Consider the following 25,337-nt stretch of genomic DNA (forward strand, 5'->3'; position numbering starts at 1 on the left):
ATTGCATATAAATTTCATTGTGTCCACAGTTGCATAACGTATATATAAAGTTTTAGTTATATTTGGATATTAATTTCATGAGTATTTGGGCCAATGAAAATATGTTATGCATGTTTTTGGAATATGTTACAATTACCTGCTAAAAAGTTTACAGAAATATTAATTTTGCCAAGAATGTTGGTTTGACTTTTGCCAATATTGTGAAAGGCACTTGATGTAGTCTTTTTTGTATTTCATTGCTTATATCTCTATATTTCACTCATCTTATTAAGCACCAGATATTTCTAAAAGTCTATAACAATGGCTGTTACTGGTGCCAGTCACAAAGCAGGGGTCTGGAAACAACAGAATAAGTCCCACAAAACCGGCCGACACAGAAGCAAAGGAGAGATTGATGTTCAGAATAAAGGTATTAACATTTTCAAAAGTTTGTAGTAAGAGGAAATTGGCAAACATATATTTTCAGGAAGAGTCGATGTAAAAAATTTGTCCACAAAACAGAGAAAGGTTTTGCAAAAAGCGTCAAGGCGAAACAGAACACAACAGATAAGATCACAAAAACGTGAAGAGGTATTGACTATTGCTTGATTAGGCTTAATTATTTTGTTAATGTGGATAGAATATGCCAGCTAGCCAGCTTAATTGATTTAGAGAATCTGTCCATTACATAAAAAGTTTGTATTATGATTATTGGATTTTTGCTACCCAATGTTATTGCTGTTTTAAGGCAAAATTATTGCTTTTTAATCAGTCACTCTACATTTTTCCCGATTCCATAAAACTGAAATTATTGAAGGTATTAAACAAGAAGCGTTCTGTTGGGAGTGGTCACAGTCCACCGCACCTCATAACCCTCGTACCTTTGCACGATTCTGTTAATATTGCGGAGCTCTGTACTGCCATTCAGAGCTGCGATGAGGAAAGCATTCCAAGCTTTCCACCCCAAGCTACTGGAGGTTTTACAGTCAATTTGCCCAGACTAAAACACAGATATCAGGTAAAATGTCCATTATCAAACTTGCTGAGAATTAAACTATGAATGTAAACAATGTAAACACAACTATTGGTATTGTGGAAAAACGTTGGAGTTCTTCTGTTCACATTTGTATATTTTTCTTCTTGCATTAGTGTTGTCTGTCTTATGTACTCAATCATAAGTTGCCCTCGATTATAGTTTTAGGCGCTTAATTGTAAGTCAGTTGGAAAGATGTTAACTATGAAATGTTGGCCACCCTTGATTATAAGTCATTTGCAAATTGCAATGTTTATGATCTAATAAATATGTTAATTTACATAAATATATAAAAAAAACTGTTTTAACCAAATAATATTTTATGCAATGGCATGATTGGCAGGATCGCCCCACTGTGCAGGTCCTTGCTTGGCGATCACAGCTATCGTATCGCGACCATTAGGTTTGCAGGCTTGGCAGCCCAGGCATTGCAGGCTAATGTTATAACCAAGTTTATTACATTGTGACTTGTGAAAACCGTCCTAATTTACCGATTCTGTTCAGGTCATCCAACCAGTTTCCTCCTCACTATCAGATGTTCTTGATTGTGTTCGAGTTACCGATTCAGTGGTGTTTCTTCTAAGCTGTCGTGATGACTGTATTGACGATGTGGGAAATAATTTACTGCAATGCCTGATTGCCCAGGGTTTGCCATCATCAGGTTAATAACCAGTTATTTAGTGATGGGTGTACATTGTATAATTTTCTGATTGTCAACCATGAAAAACATTAGATATCATATTTGATTTAATTTTTGTGAGGAGATGTGTGTATCATTAGTATTGAAAAACTGCCAATGCCCATGAAAGTGTATGACTTGCCCTAGGACACTAATCTTTGGGAAATGAATCCCAATACTATTGCCATAAAATTCCTGAAACAAAATATTCCAAAATATTGTTAAATAAAAAAATCCCAAAATGTTTGTTAAACAAATGAGCCATAATAATCACTGAGGCAAGATCAAATTTGGTCACCAGCTGCACTGATGAGACCGGATAGGTCAAAACAGTGTACACTGGCTGCAACCCAATACATACAAATTTTTGTTGTAGTGTTTTGTATGCATGGGATAGACAAGTTGCCAGTAAAGCAGCGTAGCTCAGTGAAGAAAGAAGTAGCCAAAGTAATTGAACAATACGTTGTTGATCCAAAAGTTCTACCTGTTGACAATCAACAAGAGATATGGAATCTGCTGCGATGTGTAAGTTGGTTATAAAATTTGTTTGTTTTTTAAAAAACTGTTATTTGTGTTGATCATAAAATCATGATAATGCACAACAGTCAATATGTTACAAAGTAACTAAATAAAATTACATTTGTCTGTTTTTTGTTCAAATGCAACATGAAAATGTTAAAATATAAACATTGTTGGCTCTATTGCTTATATATGATTTTTTTGTGATGCTGAACCTGGCGGTTCTGTTGGTTTTATGTTTTCCTTGGCCACAGTGTTTCCAACTTGGTTAATATCCATGGGGTTACACCTAGTTTGATACCCAATGGTTACTGGAGGATGTATAGTCACCACAAAGTGGAAGTCCTCCAAGCTATTTAGCTGACAAGATCATTGCAAGCCAAACCATAGCTGCACTGATCAGACCTATTAGTTCGAAACAGTGGCCATGTATGCAGCTCACTATAAAAAAACATTATAAAAAAAAATTAAAAATTAAAAATTTTAATCTCAATGTATTCTATCTCAGGTTGGAGAGATGAAGCAGAGAGAAATTAGAATGAGAAATGGCAGATCTTACATGTTGGTGGAAAAGTATGACTATGTTTGTGAAGACAACTATGAAACTGGAGTCCTCAAGGTAAAGCAAAACACTTTTTTCTCTTAGAATTTCGTGAAACCTTTTTCAATAGCACTGTGGACATGCTACTGTTAACTCCATTGTCTACGTCTAACCTTCAAATCTGTGATGTTTAGATTTCTGGGCATGTTCGTGGTTCAAGATTGGATGTTAACAAACTCATCCATTTGGTTGGTTGGGGAAATTTCCAGATAAAGCAAATTGATAAAATTGCAGAGCACTGTCCTTGGAATATGTCAAAATCAAAAGTCAACAAAAACGAGATGTCTGTTGATGAAAAAATGGCAAGTGTTGTCACAGGCTGAAAATTTTTGGGGAACTTCCTATTTTCTGCTTTTAATTACCGTTACTTGTGGACAAGCTTTAGGACTTTAGGACAAACGTATTTGCACTAATCGTTTCATAAATGGCGCATTGCATAATTCTATAACAGTATGGATAACTAGAATGTTATATTTAAAGTAGAACTTGCACCTAGTTGTCTATTATTTTGGAAGAGGGGGCTTGAATATATTTGCAACCAATTTAGGATCAAATATGCATTTATGTAGTCAAAAGTTTTGTCAAAATATTTTCTATATAATTAGCTATCCTATCAAAACTGACAAACATATAGAAAAATGTGGGTCCAAGGGTTCATCATGGTTTTACATACGAATACTTTTGTCAGATAGATCTACCAACTGACAATGTTTTTTACCGTTTGCTCTGATAGTTTATATATATTTAAGTGAATCTAAAGAACGTCCCAAGATATACACGAAACCAAGACTCAAAATATATACATTCTGAAATATACAGAAATATATATTCCACCTTGAGGTTTTTGTTGGTGTGTACATTTTCTTCTAATCAAAATAATTAAAGTTTTAATACTGCAGTTTAACTGACGGTAAGTTGTTACGTAGGTAAATATAAAAGGTGAAACTTATCATCCATTCGAAACGATCGATTCTTCACTTTTTCCCGACCCAACATTGCAACAAGATCTAACAATGGAGGCCGAAGTGGATCCACTCGATGGTGAACAGACCTGGCCAACCGAGGAGGAAATAAATGAAGCTGAAGGTACAATAACTTGGAATTAAGTTATACATGAAAGGCCAGCGGTTCTCCAATTTTGTAACTTTGAAAAGATTGATGGCACTGCAATTATAAATATTTATCAGGATGACTTGTTCCCATGTTTACAATTTCCAGTCGCAGAAACCTGAGTGAACTTTATTTGCCTCCATTATTGCTAAAAATACTCCAATTTTCATTGTTTAAATTGTTACATGATGCCTCAGATAACTCAAAGCGATGCACGATTTGGGAACTGCTGTAAGCAAATGCTGTTCCACTTGTGCAAACATATCAGGGTAAAAACAAAATGACTATTTTTGTGGCAGTCACTATAATCTTGGCTGGGGCTTGTTAAAGAAACCTACGTGCAACCTGTATGTTGTTCAAATCTTTTCTTTTTGTTAAGCTGCTCATTTGGTTAACAAACATGCTTTTCAACTGAAAATGAGAAATTCGTCTTTAATGTAATTCGAAAAAAGGCTCAATTACAGTAAACTGAATGATAAACTAATCTTGTTATCCTTCTGTGTCAAATTAAAACTAAAAAGACTAAAAAATCTGGTGAACCAATGTTTTTTATTCTAACGTTTTGATCCTGTATGCAGAAATGTCCTCTGTCTTGACTAAAAAGAGAATGAAAAAGAAAGTGCCGAAAGGAACGTCAGATTATCAGGCTTCTTGGATCCTAGATGAAGGGAATGATTGGGAGGATGTGACAGATGAGGAAGAGGAGGATGAAATGATGAGAGAAGATGATGAGTTTCAACCGTGTGATGAAGAATCTTCGCAGGTGACCATGATATACTCGACCCCTTGTTGTGTAATTTACTAAATTACATTTTAACTATGTTTTTGTTGGAGAATCTTAAATTCCATATTGTTGACCTCTTTGTTTACCCACACTTTTTCACATGTTAACAACTTAAAAGCAATTTGATACAAAACATTCATCATGTGCAATGAAAAGGAAACGAAGGCAGTGACAGTAACAGAATATACTGAAAATATACTTACTGGTTGTACTGGCGTTGTAAGAACGCTACCACAATAAACGCATTTTGTGTCGAACAAGGGTATTTGCTTCAATCTAAAAGGTGCCTTGTAAACGCATATTTATGTGCACCGTCTAAAACAATATTGTGATGCTGTTGCTGTCAGGCATATTGTTCTTAAAAAAGAATCTGCCCTTGGGACATTTATATATTTTCTGACGTTTTGCATGCTAAGTTCACCAGAAGGCGCATTAGGACATTCACTTCGACAAACAAACTAATTATGCGAAAAATGGTTACCAACTATTAACAACAGTCTTGAAAATTAGCAATATGACTGTCATATCATATCATATGCACTGCATCATCAAAAGGCAGCATGCCTAATTCTTTGGTCAGGGTAACCCTGTCTATAACAAAACTAGTAATTTTTTTTTTTTTTTTAAAACATGTTTCGCTCTAATTAGCATTTCTAAAAAAAATATACAGAAAGGACAAAGTTAATTGATTTGCATGAGCAGTTTACACATTTTGCAAAGGAAAATGTTTTGTGTGTTTCCACAGATTGACACAGAGGAAGACAGAGAGGATAGTCGCTCTGTTGCCATGAGTGAAGTGGAGGAAACTATGAGTCAGTACGATGAGAAGACGAGGGAAGATGACGATCAACTTGTGCGCTTTCGTGAGCAAAGAAGCCATGAGATGTTTCCTGATGAAATCGACACACCTGCAAGTGTGGAAGCAAGCAAGAGGTATGAAAAATTATAAAAAAGAAAGGGTTTTGGGCGTTTCTACTCAGTGACATGGCGCAAGACCATGCAAGATATGCAGCTGTGCAATCTGCAAATATAACCTTTCTTCGAATAAAACCTTTTTATTGTTGGTCAAGGGTGAAATTGCAGCATTTTGGACAACTATGACAAATGTTTAAGTGCTCCAATTATGAAGTCATAATTCTTACATTTAAAGGTTGGGGTATTTTGGCAAATTTTTGTTTATGTTTTCGTTTATGTAGGTGTGACATGTGAAAAATAGGCTGCTTGAGAAATGCTTTACTTCATAACCTCATGAAATTTTAATGTCTTTGGACTTTTGGGAAATGTTAATACTTGTGATAGAATCAAAGTACCTTCAAAAATCTGTTATTTGGGAGAAACCTGGTAGCAAATCCTCAGCCACCAGGGTTGTGAGTATCCTTCTTACTTGAATGATACATATTTCAGATTTCAGCGGTACAGAGGTTTGAAGAGTTTTCGTTCTTCCCCATGGGATCCCAAAGAAAATCTTCCAGCGGATTACGCAAGAATTTTTCAGTTTCAGTCATTTGACAATGTGAAAAAGAGAATCCGTAAAGTGGAAACAAATGAAACAAATTCAATTGAGGTGAAATTTTTAGTATGGCACAAAATTGACATAAATTGTATTCAACACAATGCTTCATCAAACTTGTTCAGTGGTTCTTAACCGGGGAGGTGTCAGTAGTTGCAAAGAAAGCCATTGCAGCTAACTCAACTAAATTAATTGTTTCAGTATTTGTCTGAAGGGTAATGGGGGCCTGAATGCCTGGACCAATAGGTAAGGAAGGCGTGTCTGAAAGTAGGTTAAGAACCACTGAACCTGTTTGTAGTTTCATCTTATTGCTTCAAACGAGTGTTTATGAATGTGATCAAAAAAAATATGTTTAATGAACCAATAGTTTTTGTTGAATCAATAGAATTTGTGCTTTTACAAACTGATTTTTTACAGTTTATACGCTGACTAAGCTTTTTGCAGTTAGCTTATATTATCCCATACTTGTTTTACTTATTCAGCCTGGCGTGTATGTGACTGTTCACTTAAAGGATGTTCCAAAGTCGTTTGTCACAGAACAATCGACATGTGCCACCATGACCATGTTCAGTTTGTTTCCCCACGAACAAAAGGTAAATAGTTAAAAAGTATTTGGTTGTATCGTAAGTTAAATACTGTAGGTTCAATGGCTTTGCAGCCAAACTGAATCATAACCACATTTTTTATGAGTTGGAGTGAGATCTGAAAAATCAAGTTCCTGGTGAGGTTTGAACTCACAACCCCAGGGCTCCAGGAGCTCAGGGGTTAGGCTGTGTTCATTGCGGTCAAGATACACTGGTGCTTACACACAACTTGCCATGCAACCTTCATATTTATGTTATTTAGTAACATTAAATACTGTATGTTGCAAAATACAGACCAGGGAAACATTGTGCTTACGGGCCTATTCCGATACTGTACGGTTACAGCGTGTTTTGTCCTTGCATCTCATTTGTTCTATGCTTGTGTTTAATTACCAATGCGCTCTTGTGCTGTGTCAGTGCAGCACTTTGTTTGGCGAGAACCTTATGTACTGTTTCCTGTTGTCTTTCGTTTTACAGTTGTGCCTAAGTTACAGCTGTGTTATGGCACAGTACATATATATATATATTTAGCAAAATTTCCTAAATGTGGTTGGGTATTAATGAAAGAAACTGCACCAACAGTGCGAAAAATTTCGGTCAATTTTATTGCAGATGAGCGTTCTTCATTTTGCATTAAAGTCCTGTACCCAGCGCTCAATCAAAAGCAAGGATGAACTTATTTTCCATGTAGGTTTCCGCCAATTTAAAGCTCGTCCTGTATTCTCTCTACATACCATAGGTAAGTTGTTACTTTCTCTATTGAAGTGTTCCAGGAATAAAAAGTTGTTTTTAGGTTCCAAGCACAAATTTGAAAGATTTCTTCCACCACATGGAGTTGTTGTGGCTTCAGTTTATGCACCAATTACGTTCCCACCTGCAAATGTGCTTGCCTTTGTAAAGAACTCAAATGGTAAACATCTAAATATGGTGAATATGATCATAATCATGGTAATCTGCCACCACTTATATGTTGATGCAAGTTAGGCAATGTAAACACTATTTCTACATCAGTTTAATGTAAGTCTAAATAAATTACTACTGATGCTACCAGGCATGTTTTTTTGCTGCAAAGCTGTAACTTTAGTGCACATATTTTTTCTTTTCAGTTACAGTTTTGAAATGTTAATGATTGTAAGTTGGTTAGTTCATAAACTGTAAAGAAAACATTTTTTTTTCGAGTGTTGGACCATTGGCCCACCCGTCAAATTTGTGAAAATTTCTGGCCTGCCAAGCAATAACTTAGTGGTTCAGGTATTCCAATGCTTGTAACACCAATCCTAAAAATATTGTACAGATACTATTAATAAGTCAATGAATATGTTTTTTTAAGGTAACCTTGAACAAGTTGCAGCTGGAACATTGTTCAAAGTTGATCCAGATCGTGTTGTTGTCAAGAGAATAATCCTCAGTGGTCATCCGTTCCGAATCAACAAACGAGCCGCAACCATTAGATACATGTTTTTTAACAGAGGTAAATGACTATGACCGCTTACCTGGGGCACAAATAGTACATAACTGCATACAACACAGACCTGTGACAGCAACCTTCAGATATAATTCAGTCTGCATGACATTAGTTAGAAGTTTAATAAGACTGAATTTGTATAGATGATGTTCATTGGTTCAAACCAGTGGAACTGAAGACAAAATGGGGTCGAAGAGGTCACATAAAAGAACCATTAGGTGAGAAAATAGTGAGCTTACGGCCTGATTAACTTGTTTCAATGATAAAATATGTTGTTGTGCTGCCAGACAAAGTATAATTTACAAAAACTAACCTTGTGGGTAAACTGTAACATGGATTTCATTTATTGAAAAATGTCTTGTTCAAGGTACGCACGGTCACATGAAATGTGTGTTTGATTCTCAACTGACATCCCAGGACACAGTAATGATGATGTTGTACAAGAGGGTTTTTCCGAAGTGGTCATTCAAGCCGTTAACCCCTGCACAGGAATGCGATGTTGTTATGGAAGATAAGTTTGATGAGGATTTGTTCTCCTGACATAGTTGTGTGGGTGCTGAATAAAAAATATTGAGTGGTCAGGGATTGCTGTTGTGAAGTCATGAGAATTAGTGGATCAATTTTTCTGTCAACCAGGTGCTAACTGCTGTAAGTAAGATTTGGCGTAAACACCCTTTGGAGAACTTCACTCTTCTAATTCTAATGAGGACATACGCATAAACATTTATGCTTCTACGAAAAGACAGGTAACAGCAGGGCATGGAAATGAAATCAACAAACTGATCTGATACAATTTTTCAGAATATAAGCACATTCCAAATTTTTTTTTGAGTTTTTTTATTTTTGTCCAGACATCTCAATACACAGAGGATACAGACCAATGACAAAAGTTTATTAAAAATATACAAATTAGTTGACATTTTGGCCCAGCTTGGGTTCATGCTGAATTGCGCACGGAAAAAGTCCTCATAGGTACGATGCATACAGGATGCACTCAAATACAAAAAGTAACAACAAAAATGCATGTAACTTTTGAAGTCAAATGCCAAAAATTGAACAGCACTTGTGCACAAATCAATTTGAATCCAATTATCAGGTCACACTTTAGTAGCCTTTATATCCTCCCCCATAACCTTGATCATCGTAGTAACCACGGCCACCTCTTCCACCTTCATAATCATCATCTGGAATTTGTAATGTTGTTTTAAATCCAGTTTTTTAAATAATTATTACATCTTTTGTATGTGGGTACACTACACTAATAGAATTGTTATTCGGCATTTTAAAGTGTTTATATGTTGTAAAATAACAGTTTAAGCATATATTCATTTGAAGATAAATTATCAATATAGGTCACTGGGCGTTAACAGAAATTTTCACAGTAGGCAGTCCCGCTAGTTATGAAAGTTATGTCACCACAATGTAATCGGGACTCTTACCTTACTGGGTCATAAACACAAAATACTCAGGAGGTCATGCTCCACCATTTTTTCTATGTGCCTTGTGTTTTATTCCTCTCGGATTACCAAGAGACTAAGCGTTTGTCTGTTCGTAGGAACCGACAGTTAGGGTTACAATGGCCGTGGCCAGTGGTGGATTCGTATTTACTTAGCAAGGGGGAAATTCTCGGGTAGGGGAAGGTCTGATAAAATAACAAATGACTGATATAAAAGCAAGAAAACACAGTGATTTTGCTACAAACAGTTGTAAGGAAAAAAGTTAACAGTATACCACAGAAAAGAGTTTAAAACAATATGTACAAAAGTTCTTTATTCCTATGCATATGGCAATATATGTATTTAACTGTACAGAAACAGTAAAATTTCATGAAAGTATTAGAGACCTATGCATGCATTTCAGCTCAAGATATGAATTCTTACCTCGTCCATATCCCCCGCTGCTGTCATATCTTTGTCCACCTTCATAGTCGTTATACTCTCCACCTCCTCCATGATTGTAGCGACCACTGCCTCCTCCACCATATCCACCGCCATCCCTGTACCCATCACCTCCATAACCACCACCACCATAGCTACCACCTCGACCACCATAGCCGCCACCACCCCGACCACCATAGCCACCTCCACCTCCTCTATAGCCACCACCTCCTCCGCCATAGCCACCACCTCCTCCGCCATAGCCACCACCTCCTCCGCCATAACCACCCCCATCCCCATAGCGACCGCCACCTCCTCCTCCACCACCCTTGTTCTTTCTCTCTTCAGCATCCCTAACTGTCAATGCCCTGTTTTTGAATTCGTGTCCGTGCATTGCTTCTTTTGCTGCATTCGCATCTCCAGCAGAGGTGAAGCTTACAAAGCCAAACCCACGTGACTTATCTGTTGAACGATCATAAATTATCGAGGCCTCCACAACCTCGCCAAATTCTGTGAAGAGGTTTCTCAGATCTGATTCCACTGCGATAAAGGGCAAATTCCCTACAAACAGCCGTGTCATAATGGCGGAAACCAGCAGTACTAGAACAAATCTGTAACACAAGTAATGCCATCATACAAGTCTCTTACGTATTCCAGAACTCACAAAACAGCCAGTATGCAAAAACATGGGCAGTATATGGTATACAGATTTGCCTATTCACATTTTTTCAACTGTAAAGATCAGGCATATAGCCTACCCAAAATAAGTAAACTTTTGAAGTAAACAAAAAACAGTCTTGACCAATGTCCCTAAACAAACCAATAAAATTAATTACTAAAATATAATGCAACATAGCTTCATCAATTATTTTGTTAAAACACTGCTTTTCCTAATAGTTTTTTTGCATAGTGATATGGATAACATTTTAGCAAGCGAAAATTATTACACAACTTACACATTATTATTCATCATACACTAAAGCAGTGCTTTTCAACCTTTATAAATTTCATCCGCACAATGCGGCCAAACCGCGCCTGAAATGTGTGCGAAACCCAGGATGTACATGACTACTACCAACAACAGCCAGGCTTTATGATAAATTGCCCTTTCTTGGACGTTTCGAAATTTAAACGATTGGAAACCTACCGACGATTAAAGGGGAAGGACGTAACCAAATATGAAAAACTAAATAGCTTTTTATCGGGCGATTGTCACCCGCACTCATCTGCACCATGTTGCCCATCCGCACAACAAATTTTCACATCCGCACCAGTGCGGATGGTCCCACAGGTTGAAAAGCACTGCACTAAAGGGTTACTTTAAACACCCATTGTGGGCATTGTTTGTAGGCATAGAGGTCTTTGAGGAATATGCATTGTGGGCAATGAGAGACAAAAAGCGTACATTAAAATTATGGGGTCTAGTGTACTATTGTACGTACCTATATGCTCTAGAAATCCTGTTGCATTGAAAAAATAAATCACTGGATTATGCTTCTGCTTTCACAACGGTCAGGGTTTACGCTTACAATGCCTGCGATGCCTACGATGCGTCTATCTAAAAAATGCAGTGCTTCCCAACCAGTGGGTCGCGACCCATTGGCTATTTCAGGTGTGTCTCGCATTTCTAAATGTTACAGTTTATTAGATCACGAATTTATTGCATTATCATTACTTATCATTTATGCAACAATGCAACAAATACGCAACAATTAGATGTGTTGTGTCGCATTAGTACGTACGTAGGTAGTTAAGATGCAGGTTTTGTGTAACTGTTAATCTTATTTCCTTCGTTTGGTCATATCTCATTGTATACCGCACAATAAAACTTGCATTTAAAGCGGGTCGCGAACTGAAAAAAGTTGGGAAGCACTGATCTAATGCACCGATCATTACATCTAATGACACTATAGTCGACAAAACTATATGAACGCCCATAACTTTGCCGTTTTTCAATGAATTTCGGTGATTTTTGCACAAGTTGCATGGAACGGCATGTAATTTCAAAAAATATAAAAAAATTAAAAAAAACGATTTATAGGACGAATATTAATGTACATTGTCATAAATCTTTCATAGCAACTTTTATCAAACCGCGGCCACGACTATCATACACCGTTGGAAACTACATTTAAAACCCTTTCCAACCATACCAAACTTGTCTAATTATCGCATCTGTAACATACGTCACAGAAACCAGTGTTTATATTTCGTAATGTTTCGTGTGCAGCAATGCACATGCAAGTTTTGCAAAATCCCATACTGCGACCCATATGATAAACTCATCGAATGTTCTCGATTAAAGTGATTCATTTAACATCTTGTTTACCACATAAAATGTTCTTCTATGCTTAGGTCATATCACACCTATGTTCTTGTATTATATTACTTCGAGCGGTTAGTTATATCACGTGACATCATTGACCAACCAGCTCTCAGTACGGAGAGCTTTATAAAGCCCAGTTTAGACCGGTAAATTCATTCTATTTGATTCCATTCGATTCTGCTTGTTCTATCGTATTTCTGTTACACTGCTATTATTACTGAGACTCTACAGGCCTTACTGCGAGATTTCGTTACCTCGCTGCGGAATCACTGTTCACACCAGAGGACCCATCCAGGATTATTTCAAGCATCAGTGGGTGATTAGGAAAGGCAGTTAAGCAAGTTTCGAAAAGAACACCAAATTTTGAATTCGTTGCCCGGGGTGACGAAGTCCGGAGTTACATATTGCCTCATTGATATGACGAAAGACGGAGAGTCGGCAAATTTGCATACCATCCGAAAGGGCAAAACTCCCGAGTTGTTTGTACGCCGGGGTACTAACCCGTCGCGGCCCTTGGTTATTTTAGAGCACTGCACCAAGTGATTAGCAGGTTCGGAGTCGAGGGTTGTTTGCCACCGCTTCACGAGCTGTGTGGTCCTCTGTATTCATTGCGGCCAACACCTTGTGTGAATAGAAGTGTGCGAAGCCGTTGCACTACCATAGTATAGTTTACCAGACTGTGGTTTTACAACAAGAAACAAGTTTGTTTTCGGCAATACTGCTTAAATTTTTGAAACCTACTTGTCAAACTGGGTGTCTCCCTATATCCACTGAGTCTGCATTTCTTGGGACGAAAACAATAACGAATGATTAAATTTCAATAAGTCGTTGGAAAATCAGCACAGATTCCACGCTTGATAGCACATTCTCCTCTGTATCTTGTTTGTCAGGTTGTCCAGAAAAATTCAGTTTGTTTGTTTATTGTGAGTGCGACCTGGTTTATTGGCCTTAATTTTCCATTGTGTGGACTCTCTGTGTAAAAGTTTTAACAATATATGAACTTACTTTTCACTATGGCAAGTTTGAGATTTTTTGGCAAAACTGGTCCTACTGCTGCGATTACTCCCTTTAAAAGTTTGTTCATGCATATCATTAAACCTACATCAACACTGATGACATTGTGACTAAATATGTTTTATGTTATCGTCGCTCTGCTAACCACTGTACAAACAATTTGCATTGATATCATAACTGTATTTTCAATTCACAAGCCAATTAAAAACCATTTGCAAAGCAATAATAACATGTTGGAAACAATGTATCATTAAAAAGCAATTGTTAAGGAGGTTTATCATTAATTCTGTTGATCATTGTTCCTCCAACTAGCCAGAACCATTTTGCAAAAACACAAATGACAGGAAAAAACAAACTTGACTAGATGCAGCAGCAAGTTATACAACATGGTCCAACTTTACATCTTGACATCAAATGATACAATACAATGCAAAAAAAGAATTGCATGCACAATAATCCAGAATATGTGTGCTATGGTCACATATCATCTACCAAAATTCCAGGAAGGCAAGTCTACAGATTGTGGAACCTTCCCACATTATTTACACAGATTTAAGACTTTAGTAATCATCTTGTGAGTAATTGCTTCTACCACTTCTACCATATCCATCGCCACCTAGTGCATATAAAAAAACATTTGATCAAAGATTTGAGATGCCCATGAATAAACGTAGCAGGCTTTTTCAGAGTCAACATTTTTGTGGCTGCAAAATAACAATGTGTAGTTATCTCTAAAACACAGTATACCCAAACATGTTAAACTTAAAAAAAAATAAATCCGATCAACAACAAGAAAGAATATTACCTGTTTTAATGAATTGGTATAAAAGTTATATAGCCTACTCATAGTATGTATTTAAACATATAGCGCTAATATAACCTATTATCATGGTGTAGCCAAGGCCGTCTTACCTTACATTTGTAACACACAATAAACTCTTGGAGTTCTTGCTCCGTGGTATTTTCTATGTACCTCGTGAATTACTCCACTTGGCATTAAAGACACTTAGGGCCGTTCAAAGAAGGTTCATATCGACAGACAGTAAATTCTAAACCACGCGCCATTTAATATACGACTAACTGGAGGTGAACAGTCCCTGATAAAATAAATGTATAATACTGACGTTTAATTCAACTGCACAATTATCAGTTCAAATATTACTCAAATAGTTAAAACGAAAAAAATTATTGGCGCTAAATATGCACAGAGATACCAGTCTTACCTGTGCTCGGGGGCCTTATAATTTGCAATTTTTATTTTCATAAAAAAATCCAAACATGTACTAGCCTTAAATTTAGGTGAGAGTTACATCTTAGTGTTTGATTTTAAGATTTTTTAAACCAACGGTTTTAGGTGTCTTTTTTACAGTATCAAATAATAAAAAAGATGTTTTCATGAGGGATCCAGCTGAACGAACAAGTGAAAATTGCCCAGTTTTATATTTAATTAAGAAAGTAGTACACAGCTACCAAAAGTAAAAAGCATGGAAAAAATACATCTGATACATATACCAGATTGGAAAAAAATGTCGTGTTTTTAGCGAAAATTTACCGATAATCCGAAAAATATTAATGAGCTAATGCATTAACATACAAAAAAACGTTGTGATTGTCCACAATTAACGATCACCGAAACGAAATCCTTTGCGCAAAAAACAAACTTTCCAATCCGGTACATATATTGATAATGGTTGTGTGGAGTAAGATTTTTTATAAATTTATATATTTGTTTTTACAACCAATTAACATGAAAACAATAATATAGCACATATGATGGTAAATAATTCTTAATGATTTTAACTACCTCTGTAGCCTCCTCCATCATCATATCGATTGCCGCCATGACGATTGCCACCACCCCCACCACCACCTTCATATCCATCACCTCCCCTGTATCCTCCTCCTCCTCCACGACCACCACCATAGCCCCCTCCACCATAGGACCCACCGCCATAGCCCCCACCGCCATAACCTCCTCCACCTCCACCATAACCTCCTCCACCTCCACCATAACCTCCGCTGCGATAACCCCCTCCACCACCGCCGCCACGTTTTGGTTTTGCTTCACGAACTGTCAGCTTTCTTCCTTGTAAGTCATATTCATGCAATTCATCTTTAGCTTTTAGCGCATCATCAGAACTCTTGAACGTGACAAATCCGAATCCCCTGGACTTTCCAGTGTCACGTTCAAGCACAATCACTACATCATCCACAGGTCCATTGCGTTCAAATAATTCGGCTAAGTCTCCCTCCGTTGTTTCGTAGTCAAGATTTCCAACAAACAACTTGTTTTTTTCATCTCCCATTGTGATCCAGTAATTGATTTCTTACCACAGAAAAACAACAATTCAAGTCATTAAACGCAATTTCAATTGACGAACAACAAAGTCACATGAAGCTAGCCAAAAATCCAGATAAACTAAATTAATTCCCAACATCATTTTATACTTGCTATTTATTAGAATTTAAAACTATTGCTTTAAATTTTTTGACACCACGCTTCCGCAGTGCAGGGAAGATAAAACGTGGTTCAACTGGAAAAGCGCGGTATGGCCCAACAAAACCACCCTCATTCTGGCCGAATTCTGGTCGAATAATTTTGCAAATTTGCCACATTTCACAAGGTACAACAAACATTTACTAAAAATTGGTTTCTTTTGGATTAGAATTAAATTACAGGGATGAGCAAGCAGTTCAATCTTCAAAAAACATTTAAACAAAATTTTCCGAAGCTGTATCAATCAAAAAAATCGCCTGGTTTTGCGATTCAGCATAATGGCGGCATGCGAAAAACGTCCCTAATACAAAGAATTCTGCTCGGCGTTCTTGTAATAGGTGCCAATATTGACCAATATCAAGAGAACGGAAATTTAATGCTCTACAACATGCAATTAACTAATTTGAAATTAAGGTGCCGGATGACCTTCAAATCGCCCATTGAACACAACCCGCTTTTCGCGAATCAGCATAATGGCGCAATGTCGGCATGCGAAAAACTTCCCTATTAAAACAGTTCTGCTCGGTGTTCTTGCAATAGGTGCCAATATTGACTAATATCAAGAGATCGGAAATTTAATGCTCTATAACATGCAATTAACAAATGTGAAATTAAGGTGCAGGATGACCTTCAAATCGCCCATTGAACACGACCCGCTTTTCGCGAATCAGCATAATGGCGTAATGTCGGCATGCGAAAAACTTCCCTATTAAAACAGTTCTGTTCGGCGTTCTTGTAATAGGTGCCAATATTGACCAATATCAAGAGATCGGAAATTTAATGCTCTACAACATGCAATTAACAAATGTGAAATTAAGGTGCCGGATGACCTTCAAATCGCCCATTGAACACGACCCGCTTTTCGCGAATCAGCATAATGGCGTAATGTCGGCATGCGAAAAACTTCCCTAATACAAAGAATTCTGCCTGGCGTTCTTGCAATAGGTGCCAATATTGACCAATATCAAGAGATCGGAAATTTAATGCTCTACAACATGCAATTAACAAATTTGAAATTAAGGTGCCGGATGACCTTCAAATCGCCCGTTGAACACGACCCGCTTTTCGCGAATCAGCATAATGGCGTAATGTCGGCATGCACAAAAACTTCCCTAATTAAAACAATTCTTCTGAATAGATGTGGGACCTTTGGTCAGTTCTTTTTTATTATTGAAGAAAGAGGGAAAAAACTGTAGCGGTGAATAATTGAAGAAAAAGGGGGCATAGGGGCAAAAAACAAACACAATGGCGCAAAAATACAAATTACTTGGTTCACGACAAGCAGCTTAAACATGTTTTCATAAGATATTCAGTTGTTTTATTTTGACCACAGATGTTCAATTCAATAGTTCTTGTCGATTGAAATACGAATAATTGTTGGTCGCCTATTAGTGTATTGCATCTGTATATTACTTACCGACAACAACGAAGTGCACAGTTCAAAAAACATTCGAAAATAGTATGAAATTTCAGTACTGTTTTACAATATCACAATATGACTACAGTAAGAATTAAAACCGTTTCATAGGCAAAAGAAGCACGATACAGTTTTGCCAGCTTAAATTCCTTTAATTGTTTGTTGGTCGTGATAGCCATGGGGTTCGGTTTAAAATGGGAGCTTATTAGTTTCCTCTCCACTGCAGCTTTTTTTGGAGATTAGCCTCCAGGGTAACCTATCCGCTAATAAGGAGTCCCATAAACCTTGTGCTTTGGCTGGATTTGTATTACCATTCTGTAACCAAGTATACAAGGTCTTTGTGTGCCCACAGTGTTGTAAGATATTTTTTTAGACGTATGTTGGCTTTTTTTGTTTGCGAAGGAACTGCGTCCCACTCCTCATGTAGACTTGCTACAAGCTTCAGAAACTTGACGAAAAATGTTGTATTTGGCTCAAAACCAAACTCTGTAACGAATATACCAACAGCTCAATAAGAGCAAATACTCCCTCCTCGTTAAAATTTTCTAAAAAAATGGTTTACTGCGCTTTTTTTATAATTTTGTCAAGCCATGGAGGCTGTTGCGCATGTGGTTGGGTTTTTGGCTGAGAATTGATATCGCAATACTTTTGACACAATGTAAGGTTTTCAAAGAAATAAGAGTCTTCAATATTTTGCTATGGAACAACCGACGAATTTAAGAGCACCATAAATCTGTTTTGGTGCAGAAATCGTGTTTGGAGATTGGTTATGTTTGGTTAAAAGGTTTGGATAACAGCGCTTTAAATTAAGAGGCAACATATGATTCTCATTATCTATCATACCCGCCCCGCCCATCCAATATTTAGGATATGGTAACGCTTTTATTTCTTTCCCATTAGGGCTGTTGTTATCTTCCCGATAAGGGTTATACCTCTGGTCGCCCAAAGGTTCATAACTATGTTGGCTTTTTCAGGGAAGGGAGAAAGTTCAATTCAATTATTTCCAGATCCTTTTATTACCACCATAAGTCCGAAGTCCAGTATGTTGAAAGGGTTTATATTGCATGGATTCAGCGATTCGGGCATACGAAATAGGCAGAGAACTTTTCCATATTCACTTTGCAATCAGTCATTTCACCAAAGTCCTATAAAATTTGAAAGATTTTTGAGAAATCAGTATCCGAACCTTTTGTAAAAACAATGGTATCGTCTGCAAATAGGGATAATTTTTATTCATTATTCAGCATTTTAAAGTGTTTATATGTTGTAAAATAACAGTTTAGGCATATATTCATGTGAAGATAAATTATCAAGATGAATATAGGTCACTGGGCGTTAACAGAAATTTTCACAGTAGGCAGTCCCGCTAGTTATGAAAAGTTATGTCACCACAATGTATCGGGACTCTTACCTTACTGGGTCATAAACACAAAATACTCAGGAGGTCATGCTCCACCATTTTTTCTATGTGCCTTGTGTTTTATTCCTCTCGGATTACCAAGAGACTAAGCGTTTGTCTGTTCGTAGGAACCGACAGTTAGGGTCTACAATGGCCGTGGCCAGTGGTGGATTCGAGTTTACTTAGCAAGGGGGAAATTCTCGGGTAGGGGAAGGTCTGATAAAATAACAAATGACTGATATAAAAGCAAGAAAACACAGTGATTTTGCTACAAACAGTTGTAAGGAAAACAAGTTAAAAGTTAACCACAGAAAAGAGTTTAAAACAATAAGTACAAAAGTTCTTTATTCCTATGCATATGGCAATATATGTATTTAACTGTACAGAAACAGTAAAATTTCATGAAAGTATTAGAGACCTATGCATGCATTTCAGCTCAAGATATGAATTCTTACCTCGTCCATATCCCCCACTGCTGTCATATCTTTGTCCACCTTCATAGTCGTTATACTCTCCACCTCCTGCATGATTGTAGCGACCACTGCCTCCTCCACCATACCCACCGCCATCCCTGTACCCATCACCTCCATAACCACCACCACCATCACCACCATAAGCCACCACCTCGACCACCATAACCGCCACCACCCCGACCACCATAGCCACCACCACCTCCTCTATAGCCACCACCTCCTCCGCTATAGCCACCACCTCCATAACCACCACCATCCCCATAGCGACCACCTCCTCCTCCTCCACCACCCCTGTTCTTTTTCTCTTCAGCATCATTAACTGTCAATGCCCTGTTTTTGAATTCGTGTCCGTGCATTGCTTCTTTCGCTGCATTCGCATCTCCAGGAGAGGTGAAGCTTACAAAGCCAAACCCACGTGACTTATCTGTTGAACGATCATATATTATCGAGGCCTCCACAACCTCCCCAAATTCTGTGAAGAGGTTTCTCAGATCTGAGTCCACTGCGATAAAGGGCAAATTCCCTACAAACAGCCGTGTCATAATGGCGGAAACCAGCAGTACTAGATCAAATCTGTAACACAAGTAATGCCATCATACAAGTCTCTTATGTATTCCACAACTCACAAAACAGCCAGTATGCAGAAACAAGGGCAGTATATGGTATACAGATTTGCCCATTCACATTTTTTCAACTGTAAAGATCAGGCATATACCCAAAATAAGTAAACTTTTGAAGTAAACAAAAAACAGTCTTGACGGGACCAATGTCTCAAAACAAACCAATAAAATAATTACTAAAATATAATGCAACATAGCTTCATCAATTGTTTTGTTAAAACCGGTTTCCTAATAGTTTTTTTGCATAGTGATGGATAACATTTTAGCAAGCGAAAATTATTAACTTACACATTATTATTCATCATACACTAAAGCAGTGTGCTTTTCAACCTTTATAAATTTCATCCGCACAATGCGGCCAAACCGCGCCTGAAATGTGTGCGAAACCCAGCATGTAATTTCAAAAAATATAAAAAATCCAACGATTTATGGGACGAATATTAATGTACATTGTCATATGTAACGTATGATGTCTATGGTATAAAAATCTTGGTGTCGAGATTATTGTGCGTTATTGGGCCTTGATAAATTGTCGTCGGATGGTATAGTGGTTATCGTGACTATCGTTGTTAATCAGATATTTCACATAAATAAACATTCATTTCTGATTTGGTGACGAACCTTCTGTGGCGAAACATTACATCATAAATCGGTCATAGCAACTTTTATCGAACCGCGGCCACGACTATCATACACCGTTAGAAACTACATTTAAAACCCTTTCCAACCATACCAAACTTGTCTAATTATCGCATCTGTAACATACATCACAGAAACCAGTGTTTATATTTCGTAATGTTTCGTGTGCAGCACATGCAAGTTTTGCAAAATCCCATACTGCGACCCATATATGATAAACTCATCGAATGTTCTTGAGTAAAGTGATTCATTTAACATCCTGTTTATCACATAAAATGTTCTCCTATGCTTAGGTCACATCACACCTATGTTCTTGTATTATATTACTTCGAGCGGTTCGTGATATCACGTGACATCATTGACCAACCAGCTCTCAGTACGGAGAGCTTTATAAAGCCCAGTTTAGACCGGTAAATTCATTCTATTTGATTCCATTCGGTTCTACTTGTTCTTTCGTATTTCTGTTACACTGCTATTATTACTGAGACTCTACAGGCCTTATACTTACTGCGAGATTTCTTTGCCTCGCTGCGGAATCACTGTTCACACCAGAGGACCCATCCAGGATTATTTCAAGCATCAGTGGGTAATTAGGAAAGGTAGTTAAGCAAGTTTCGAAAAGGACACCAAATTTTGAATTCGTTGCCCGGGGTGACGAAGTCCGGAGTTACATATTGCCTTATTGATATGACGAAAGACGGAGAGTCGGCAAATTTGAATACCATCCGAAAGGACAAAACTCCCGAGTTGTTTGTACGCCGGGGTACTAACCCGTCGAGGCCCTTGGTCATTTTAGAGCACTGCACCAAGTGATAAGCAGGTTTGTTGTCGAGGGTTGTTGCCACCGGTTCACGAGCTGTGCGGTCCTCTGCATCCATTGCGGCCAACACGTTGTGTGAATAGAAGTGTGCGAAGCCGTTGCACTACCATAGTATAGTTTACCAGACTGTGGTTGTACAACAAGAAACAGGCTTGTTTTCGGCAAAACTGCTTAAATTTTTGAAACCTACTTGTCAAACTGGGTGTCTCCCTATATCCACTGAGTCTGCATTTCTTGGGACGAAAACAATAACGAATGATTAAATTTCAATAAGTCGTTGGAAAATGAGCACAGATTCCACGCTTGAGAAACACCCTTGATAGCACATTCTCGTCTGCATCTTGTTTGTCAGGTTGTCCAGAAAAATTCAGTTTGTTTGTTTATTGTGAGTGCGACCTGGTTTATTGGCCTTAATTTTCCATTGTGTGGACTCTCTGTGTAAAAGTTTTAACAATATATGAACTTACATTTCACTATGGCAAGTTTGAGATTTTTTGGCAAAACTGGTCCTACTGCTGCGATTACTCCCTTTAAAAGTTTGTTCATGCATATATTTAAACCTACATCAACACTGATGACATTGTGACTAAATATGTTTTATGTTATCGTCACTCTGCTAACCACTGTACAAACAATTTGCATTGATATCATAACTGTATTTTCAATTCACAAGCCAATTAAAAACCATTTGCAAAGCAATAATAACATGTTGGAAACAATGTATCATTAAAAAGCAATTGTTAAGGAGGTTTATCATTAATTCTGTTGATCATTGTTCCTCCAACTAGCCAGAACCATTTTGCAAAAACACAAATGACAGGAAAAAACAAACTTGACTAGATGCAGCAGCAAGTTATACAACATGGTCCAACTTTACATCTTGACATCAAATGATACAATACAATGCAAAAAAAGAATTGCATGCACAATAATCCAGAATATTTGTGCTATGGTCACATATCATCTACCAAAATTCCAGGAAGGCAAGTCTACAGATTGTGGAACCTTCCCACATTATTTACACAGATCTAAGACTTTAGTAATCATCTCTTGAGTGATTGCTTCTGCCTCCACCTCTTCTACCATATCCATCGCCACCTAGTACATATAAAAAAACATTTGATCAAAGATTTGAGATGCCCATGAATAAATGTAGCAGGCTTTTTGAAAGTCGACATTTTTGTGGCTGCAAAATAACAATGTGTAGTTATCTCTAAAACACGGTATACCCAGACATGTTAAACTTCAAAAAAAAAAATCCAATCAACAACAAGAAAGAATATTACCTGTCATAATGAATTGGTATAAAATATAGCCTACTCATAGTATGTATTTAAACATATATAAAGCTAATATAACCTATTATCATGGTGTAGCCAAGGCCGTCTTACCTTACATTGGTAACACACAATAAACTCTTGGAGTTCTTGCTCCGTGGCATTTTCTATGTACCTCGTGAATTACTCCACTTGGCATTAAAGACACTTAGGGCCGTTCAAAGAAGGTTCATATCGACAGACAGTAAATTCTAAACCACGCGCCATTTAATATACGACTAACTGGAGGTGGAAAGTCCCTGATAAAATAAATGTATAATACTGACGTTTAATTCAACTGCACAATTATCAGTTCAAATATTACTCAAATAGTTAAAACGAAAAAAATTATTGGCGCTAAATATGCACGGAGATACCAGTCTTACCTGTGCTCGGGGGCCTTATAATTTGCAATTTTTATTTTTATAAAAAAATCCAAACATGTACTAGCCTTAAATTTAGGTGAGAGTTACATCTTAGTGTTTGATTTTAAGATTTTTTAAACCAACGGTTTTAGGTGTCTTTTTTAAAGTATCAAATAATAAAAAAGATGTTTACATGAGGGATCCAGCTGAACTAACAAGTGAAAATTGCCCAGTTTTATATTTAATTAAGAAAGTAGTACACAGCTACCAAAAGTAAAAAGCATGGAAAAAATACATCTGATACATATACCAGATTGGAAAAAATGTCGTTTTTTTAGCGAAAATTTACAATATTAATGAGCTAATGCATTAACATACAAAAAAACGTTGTGATTGTCCACAATTAACGATCACCGAAACGAAATCCTTTGCGCAAAAAACAAACTTTCCAATCCGGTACATATATTGATAATGGTTGTGTGGCGTAAGATTTTTTCTAAATTTATATATTTGTTTTTACAACCAATTAACATGAAAACAATAATATAGCACATATGATGGTAAATAATTCTTAATGATTTTAATTACCTCTGTAGCCTCCTCCATCATCATATTGACGACCGCCGCCATGACGATTGCCATAGTCACCACCCCCACCACCACCGTCATATCCACCACCTCCCCTGTATCCTCCTCCACGACCACCACCGCCGCCATAGCCCCCTCCACCATAGCCCCCACCGCCATAACCTCCGCCGCCATAACCTCCGCCGCCATAACCTCCGCCGCCATAACCCCCTCCACCACCGCCGCCACGTTTTGGTTTTGCTTCACGAACTGTCAGCTTTCTTCCTGCGAACTCATGTTCATGTAAATCATTTATAGCTTTTTGCACATCATCAGAATTGTTGAACGTGACAAATCCGAATCCCCTGGACTTTCCAGTTTCACGATCAAGCACAATCACTACCGAATCCACAGATCCACTGCGTTGAAATAATTCGGCTAAGTCGTCCTCCGATGTTTCGTAGTCAAGATTTCCAACAAACAACTTGTTTTTTTCATCTCCCATTGTGATCCAGTAATTGATTTCTTACCACAGAAAAACAACAATTCAAGTCATTAAACGCAATTTCAATTGACGAACAACAAAGTCACATGAAGCTAGCCAAAAATCCAGATAAACTAAATTAATTCCCAACATCATTTTATACTTGCTATTTATTAGAATTTAAAACTATTGCTTTAAATTTTTTGACACCACGCTTTCGCAATGCAGGAAAGATAAAACGTGGTTCAACTGGAAAAGCGCGGTATGGCCCAACAAAACACAACCGTTCATCCGGGTCACTGATACTGTATTTATTTCTATGGCCATTTGTCAAGTCGTTGTTTTGCCACATTGTCTTGAGCAGAGAACCTTTTTGCACTACTGGTCGGTATGGGGCAAGTATTTTTTTAACGGACAGGTATTTTTTTAAAGACAGGCAACAACTATTGCTTGCTTATGCAACCAGTTTGGTGGCTGCAGATAAATGAACCAAAACACACAAAGGGTGGAAAAATCGCCTAGAAGTAGAAGAGAAAGTGATTCACGGAATCGGCTGATAAGAATAAAACCAAACATTCTTAAATTAAGACCAATTTACTTTTCTTTTTTTACGGACCATATGTGTCTCTAGCACCAGTACCAATCCGTGGCACTGTGGTATGGGACCTCTGGTCTTGAGCATGCAATTATTTAACTTTTTGTTTATCGTAGACAATTTAAACTCAATAGTTAGCTGATCCACGTCTTATGTTGCAAAAGAAGAAAAAATGTTGTGGTTTAGGCTACTAAAGTTTGTTATTGGCGGGTACCTTATGATACCAACAGTTGGGTTTTAAATTTTTTCATTCAACGACACAAAAAAGCACCAAAAGCACATGTTTTTGTAAAACATACTTTATTACGTTCCGAAGGATATGACGCCGAGAATGAGAATGACTTTGCGGTTATTTGGTACGCTTTTACAACCTTTTTTGCATTAACAAAACGTATGTTTATGCCATTAAAATGCACATGACACGGCCATAGCAACTTTGCGTAAAACTAAAGCTACATCTACAACAAACATAATCCAAAGTTTTTCGGTTCTACGTCAACTAAAAACCTCAAAGGACAGGACAAGGTTTTACATCACACAAAAAATGCACTGTTGCGTCACAAACCAAAGGCTTATTTGTCCCTGATTATCGGAACACCAAAAGGGTATAGCAGCAACGACACTACTCTATACGATAAGACGGGGATGGTGCGTTTCTTTGCTC

General features: G+C 37.4%; 3 protein-coding genes and 1 pseudogene across 5 annotated transcripts; 1 reads left to right on the top strand and 3 right to left on the bottom strand.

Annotated features, from left to right (window-relative positions):
* The first annotated feature begins 189 nt into the window (after positions 1-189).
* LOC145890629 (pre-rRNA-processing protein TSR1 homolog) lies at positions 190-8,842 on the top strand. The gene is made up of 17 exons (XM_082981750.1): positions 190-409; positions 467-570; positions 797-997; positions 1,517-1,673; positions 2,068-2,216; positions 2,719-2,829; positions 2,946-3,113; positions 3,738-3,897; positions 4,500-4,684; positions 5,451-5,638; positions 6,110-6,269; positions 6,698-6,808; positions 7,412-7,538; positions 7,593-7,709; positions 8,130-8,270; positions 8,408-8,482; positions 8,632-8,842. The coding sequence occupies exons 1-17, from the start codon at positions 301-303 to the stop codon at positions 8,802-8,804; spliced, it is 2,436 nt and encodes an 811-aa protein (XP_082837876.1). The 5' UTR covers positions 190-300; the 3' UTR covers positions 8,805-8,842.
* Positions 8,843-9,104: 262 nt separating this feature from the next.
* Positions 9,105-15,875, bottom strand: LOC145890228 (uncharacterized). The gene is made up of 4 exons (XM_082981248.1): positions 15,286-15,875; positions 13,473-13,533; positions 10,145-10,752; positions 9,105-9,448 (listed from the first exon to the last, which is right to left on the bottom strand). Exons 1-4 carry the CDS (start codon positions 15,785-15,787, stop codon positions 9,369-9,371), a joined length of 1,251 nt encoding a protein of 416 aa, XP_082837374.1. The 5' UTR covers positions 15,788-15,875; the 3' UTR covers positions 9,105-9,368.
* A 1,588-nt stretch (positions 15,876-17,463) lies between these two features.
* Positions 17,464-19,834, bottom strand: LOC145889224 (uncharacterized; annotated as a pseudogene). Its single transcript, XR_014399489.1, has 3 exons — positions 19,250-19,834; positions 18,807-19,010; positions 17,464-18,540 (listed from the first exon to the last, which is right to left on the bottom strand). The product of XR_014399489.1 is annotated as an uncharacterized LOC145889224 (transcript).
* A 2,147-nt stretch (positions 19,835-21,981) lies between these two features.
* LOC145889225 (RNA-binding protein 3-like) lies at positions 21,982-24,194 on the bottom strand. 2 transcript variants are annotated; one of them, XR_014399490.1, is made up of 3 exons: positions 23,616-24,194; positions 22,738-22,922; positions 21,982-22,444 (listed from the first exon to the last, which is right to left on the bottom strand). XR_014399490.1 is itself a non-coding variant. In XM_082980127.1 (2 exons), exons 1-2 carry the CDS (start codon positions 24,097-24,099, stop codon positions 22,383-22,385), a joined length of 546 nt encoding a protein of 181 aa, XP_082836253.1. In that variant the 5' UTR covers positions 24,100-24,186; the 3' UTR covers positions 21,982-22,382. The 2 variants fall into 2 exon arrangements, 1 of the variants encoding a protein (XP_082836253.1); XM_082980127.1 differs by lacking the exon at positions 22,738-22,922 and having other exon boundaries at positions 23,616-24,186.
* Positions 24,195-25,337: the final 1,143 nt, after the last annotated feature.

Source organism: Ascidia mentula, chromosome 2 (genome assembly GCF_947561715.1).
Source record: "Ascidia mentula chromosome 2, kaAscMent1.1, whole genome shotgun sequence".
Taxonomy (NCBI): domain Eukaryota; kingdom Metazoa; phylum Chordata; class Ascidiacea; order Phlebobranchia; family Ascidiidae; genus Ascidia; species Ascidia mentula.